Source organism: Orycteropus afer, unplaced genomic scaffold (genome assembly GCF_000298275.1).
Source record: "Orycteropus afer afer isolate SDZICR_OR568_19922 unplaced genomic scaffold, OryAfe1.0 scaffold00370, whole genome shotgun sequence".
NCBI classification, from domain to species: domain Eukaryota; kingdom Metazoa; phylum Chordata; class Mammalia; order Tubulidentata; family Orycteropodidae; genus Orycteropus; species Orycteropus afer.
The window spans coordinates 1889253-1895139 of NW_006921957.1; the positions used below are offsets into that span (position 1 = coordinate 1889253).

Here is a 5887-nt window from a genome sequence, read left to right on the forward strand (position 1 = left end):
AGATAAATACACAATTATAACTCATACAAAAACAGCAATTAGAAATCCAGAAGATGAACATCAAGGTTTTATATTGAAATGCCTATATGTATTCCTTGCATGTTTTAGAAAAAAATTAATGAAAACCTTAAATAGTTTACAAGGAATTTTGAGCACCTAATATGTGCTGGCACAGTGCTAGGTGCTGAGGAAACAAAACCATAATAGGGAGAATCTTTCAGCTATGCTCATTTCCTCATGGACTGATGGCTTCATAGTCCTGGGTGCTCTGGTAGCATAGTGCCTAAGGCACTTGACTGCTTACCAGAAGGCTGACGGTTCAAACCCACCAGCCACTCCTCGGAAGGGAGGTTGGGCAGTCCTACTTCCATAGTGATACTGCCTCGGAAACCCAAGGAGGGGTCGCTATGAGTCGGGGCCGACTCGACGGCAAATAACAACAACAACAACATTAGATGATCAGATCATGCAAAATTCTTGTTGCATGTGGTACACAGGTACGGTTGCTCCCCATTGTGTTTTTTCTTATGTTGGCTGAGCCTATCTGAGTGGGAAAATTTCCATGTGCATCCTTTCACACTGCATGTATAAGCCTTCTCTCCTGGAGCAAAGAGAGAGAGAGAGACTTGTCAGTGAAGGTGAGAGTCCATGGAGTAGTTTCCAATGAGGGTCTGGAAACCAATGGAAGTTATCATCTGGCCTTCATAGAGGGTGTGAAGACCACTGGAGATCTTCATCTGGCCTCCTTTAAAAGTTATCTGGTCCCTATAGAAGATCTGGTCACTACCGGAGATTGTCAGCTGGCCCCCTTTAAGAGTTGTCATTTGGCTCCCACAGAGGGTCTGGTAACCACTGGAAGTCATTGTCTGGTCACCATAAAGGGTCTGGTCAGTATTGGCAGTTGTCTTCTGGGCTCCTTTAAGAATTGTCATCTTGTCCTTATAGAAGTTCTGGTCACCATCGAAGGTTGTCATCTGGCCCTTTTTAAAAGCTATCATCTGGTTTCCATTGAAGTTCTGGTCACTACTGGAGGTCATCATCTGGCCCCCATAGAGGGTGCTATGACCACTAGAAGTTGTCATCTGGCTCCCTTTAAAAGTTGTCATCTGGTCCCCATAGAGGTTCTGGTCAATGCTAGAGGTATCAGCTGGGTTCCACAGAGGGTGTGAGGACCACTAGAAGTTGCCATCTGGCCCTCTTTAAAAGCTGTCATCTGGTTCCCATAGGTCTGGTCACTATTGGAGGCCATCAGCTAGCCCCCATAGAGGGTGCAATGACCACTGGAAGTTGTCATCTGGCTCCCTTTAAAAGTAGTTCTCTGGTCCTTATAGGTTAGGAGACCACTGGAGTTTGTTACCTGGCCTCCATAGAGAGTCTGGTCACTATCAAAGGTTGTCCCTTTTTCTCTATAAAGGGTCTGGTGACCACTGGAGTTTGTTACCTGGCCTCCATAGAGAGTCTGGTCACTATCAAAGGTTGTCCCTTTTTCTCTATAAAGGGTCTGGTGACCACTGGAGTTTGTTATCTGGCCCCTTTTAAGAGTTTGCATCTGGTCCTTAGAGACAGTCAGGTCACCATTGAAGGTTGTGGTCTGGCCTCCACTTAAGGTCTGTTCATAATCTGACCATCCTCATTGGCAATTGTCATCTTGCTTGCATTGATGGTTGTCTTTTGGCCATCAGTAAATGATGTCTTTTGGGTATGAGTGATATTTATCATCTGCCAATCTGCTGTTGGTTTTATCTGATCAAAGGAAGTCATCATGGAAAAAGTCTCATTTAGACCTCCAAATGACCTGTCAAGGACTTTAACAGGGCCTGTTATTGAGTTCTGGGTAAGGATTATCCAAGGGATGTTAGAATGTGCAGAAGTCATCATTGTTGGGCTTAATTATCCAAGGGATGTTAGAATGTGCAGAAGTCATTGTTGGGCTTAAGGAGGGCGACATCTGGTTCTGGGTTGACATGTTGTCTTCTCTCATCATGAGCAGTCAAAGGCATATAGACTCTTTGCTCTGTTGCTATTGGAGTTTTTGCCTGTTCCAGAGCATGGTTAAGAGAGGCCTTGAAAAACTAAATCTCCTCAAGGGTCTGGAAAGAGGATTTCATGGGGATCTCTTTGCTATTGCCTGGTGAGTGGACTAATTTTCAGTTGTTGGGTCTGCAAAAGAGTGAAAAGGTCAGGGGTCCATCCCAGCTCAAATCTCAATTCCATACATTCTTCCTCTTTATCCTTGCTGACCCTATCCCAGTCTAGTCCACCCTATCCTAGTGAATCCACCATAATCTCTTGCCTAGAAGCCTGAAATTGCCTTTTAACTGACCTCCCTAGACTCTGGAATTGATTCTATCTACTGCACTCTCCACACCCAGCCAGCATAACATTTCTATAATGAAGAATCTTACTATGCTACTGCCATCTACCAGTGGAGATGGGAGGCTAGATGAATGCAAGAGTTCCCCACCGTTCCCTGAAAAGATGTCCTATTTCTCCAGACATCTTACAATTCAGTTAAATCAATAAACTTGCAAAACATATTTCCCTTCACTGCAACCATGACTCCCAAAAAATAGAAACCTGTTTAAGAGAAGAAAACAGAGTTTCAGAGAAGTGAAGTGACTTGGCCTAGGAGGAATGCTTTAATTTAACTAGATTTAACTAGGTCTGGGTCCTCACAGACCTGCATCCACTGTAGACATTCCACCCAGACACCTTCCTTGATACCTGTATGGATTCTAGCTTCCTGAGAACCAAACTAGAAAGCAGCAGCTTCCAGGATCATTCCAAGATGCAACTTCTTTAGAGGTGGAGGCCTAACTGTACATGTGGCTAAACTGTACATATTTCTATTCAAAGTGCCCATATATCTACCTCTAGGCTTTCTATACCTCTGTGTTAAGTCTATATTAGCTCCCTAAAGCCACCATCACAACTTTCTTATCTGTGTATCTCCCCCAACCCAGCCAAGCTATATGCTGTCCTAATGAATATGCTTTCCTTTCCCTCCATCTCAGAGTAGAGATGTCAAAACAATTCCTCCAGATTGTATTCAAAGTTTATGAAGGGACTGCCACTGAATATTATAGACTGAGAGCACTCTAAAGCTCTTTACTTCTCCATCAAATCCACAGTGTGGTGGTTATGTTTTTGTGTCAACTAAGCTAGGCTTGGTTGAGTGGCTGGGCAGCTGGATGTAGTATTCCCCATAATGAGACTGGTAATCAACTCCATGGTGGAATCTACTTTGAGCAGTCTAGTAGCTGCCTTTGGGTATGTGGTCTGCTTCCCATGTAAGAGACAGCTTTGGGAATGGTCCCTAGCTTATGGCATGCTTGGACCCTGCATGTAGCTGTGTCGTTGTTCAGCAGCCTGCTATGCTCTGCCAACCTTGGGACTTACAATGGACTTAAGTTAATGGCCTGCCATGTGGTTTGGTAACATTGGGATTGTGCCTTTTTACTTGTCAACTTTGGGCTTCTCAGCCTCAGCAGCCAGCAGCTGTCTGAGTGAAAAAAAGCCTCCAGCTTCAGTTGGCCGGGAGTGGGAGGCAGAGCTGGATCCCAAGGTTGAGGAGCTTTCACCCAACCCCTAGAGCCTGGCACTTTGAACTTGGACTTAAAGCTTCCAAATTGTGAGAATAAACTCCTGTTTGCTAAAGCCATCCTATTTATGGTATATTCCTGTTAGAGCAGCACTAGCTAACCAGAACACACAGAAATGACAATTTGCTTTAAATTTAATATATACTCATGTTTGGAAATAGGAAATGTATTTTCCAAGGATTTGAAAGAGGTATCCTTAAAAGAGGGAAGATAGTAGAAAGCAACAGTGTAAGCAGGGGCCATTGTCACTTGCAGGTGTGGGCTAATGCCACCTCCATGAGGCTAATACCACTGTGGAGACACTTCACCACCAAGGGCAACCTTCAAAACCTAGGGATCCTCAGAAATGACAGCCCCAGTGAAACTCAACCCCTAATAGCATCTTAAACTTTTATATTTTCCCCCCATCTTTGCAATAGGTAATAATTTATTCTGTCTGCTCCACCTCCCCACTGCTGGACTGGAAGCTCCTTAGAGACACAGACATCTATTTCATTTGAACAGGACCTGACAGGACCTGAACAGGACCTTAGAAAAGAGGGACCTTAGGGAACGCTACCACTGCTTGTCTGTCAGTTTTTCATGCTGTTGTAGCTTGTGTGTTGCTGTGATACTGGAAGCTATGCCACCTATATTTCAAATGCCAGCAGGGTCACCCATAGTGGACAGGCTTCAGCCGACCTTCCAGACTAAGACTAGGAAGAAGGAAAAGGCAGTCCACTTCTGAAAAAATAAGCCACTGAAAACCTTACGAATAGGAGTGAAATACTATCTGATACAGTGCTGGAAGATGAACTCCTCAGGTTGGAAGGCACTCAAAATACAACTGGGGAAAAAGTAGAGGGGACCTTAATGATGTGGATGGAGTAAAGCTTTCAGGATGTTCATTTGCTGATGTGGCATGACTCAAAATGAGAAGAAAAGCGCCAAACATCCATTAATAATCAGAACGTGGAATGTATGAAGTAAAAATCAAGGAAAACTGAAAGTTGTAAAAAATGAAATGGAACTCATAAAGATCAAAATTCTAGGCATTTATGAGTAAACTGGAATGGTTTTGGCCATTTTGAATCAGATGATCATATATGGTCTATTATACTAGGAATGGCATTCATCGTCAAAAAGAACATTTCACAATCTATCCTGAAGTACAATGCTGTCAATGATAGGATAATATCCATACGCCTACAAGGAAGACCAGTTAATAGCACTGTTATAAAATTTATGCACCTACCACTAAAGCCAAAGATAAAGAAACTGAAGATTTTTGCCAACTTAAGCAGTCTGAAATTGGCCAAACATGTAATCAAGATGCATTGATAATTACTGGTGATTGGAATGGGAAAGTCAAAAACAAAGAAGTAGCACTGGTAGTTGGAAAATATGGCTTTGGTGATAGAAATGATGCCAGAGATTGCATGATAGAATTTTGCTAGACCAACTACTTGTTCATTGTAAATACCTTTTTTGAACAACGTAAACAGTGACTATACACATGGACTTTGTCAGATAGAATACACAGGAATCAAATGGACTACATCTGTGGTAAGAGACAGATGATGAGAAGCTCAATATCATCAGTCAGAACAAGGCCAGGAGCATGACTATGGAACAGATCATCAATTGCTCATACGAAAGTTTAAGTTGAAGCTGAAGAAAATTAAAACGAGTCTATTAGAGCCAAAATACAACCTTGAGTGTATCCCACCTGAATTTAGAGACCATATGAAGAGTAAATTTGAATAGATTTGAATGCCAATGACCAAAGACCAGACAAGTTGTGGGATGACATCAAGAACATCATATATGAAGAAAGCAAAAAGTCATTAAAACGACAAGAAAGAAAGAAAGGTAAAAAATGGGATGCCAGAATAGATTCTGAAACTTGCTCTTGAACAGAAAGTAGCTAAAGTGAATGTAAGAAATGATGAATAAAAGATCTGAATAGAAAATGTCAAAGAACAGCTCGAGAATGAAATGTGCAAAGATCTAGAGTCAAAAAAGAAAACACTTGGCATTTCTCAAGCTGAAAGAACTGAAGAAAAAAAAATTAAGACTTAAATTGCAACACTGACAGATTCTATTCTAAGGGCATTCCTTCACTACTATTCACAAGATTTTCACTGGCCAATTTTTTCAGAAGTGGATGGCCCTGTCTTTCTTCCCAGTCTGTCTTAGCCTAGAAGGTCTGCTGGAACCTGTCCACCATGAGTGACCCTGCTGATATTTGAAATACTGGTGGCACAGCCTTCAGCCTCACAGAAACATACAAGCCACCACAGTAA

The 5887-nt window shown here is 42.3% G+C and overlaps 1 protein-coding gene across 1 annotated transcript; it reads right to left on the bottom strand.

The window, feature by feature from the left end:
* Nucleotides 1-629: 629 nt before the first annotated feature.
* Nucleotides 630-2557, bottom strand: KLF18 (Kruppel like factor 18). The gene is given in 5 exon segments (XM_042782566.1): nucleotides 630-1144; nucleotides 1147-1488; nucleotides 1626-1885; nucleotides 1933-2036; nucleotides 2549-2557. Coding segments are annotated over 5 exon segments (1230 nt in total).
* Between the last annotated feature and the right edge of the window lie 3330 nt (nucleotides 2558-5887).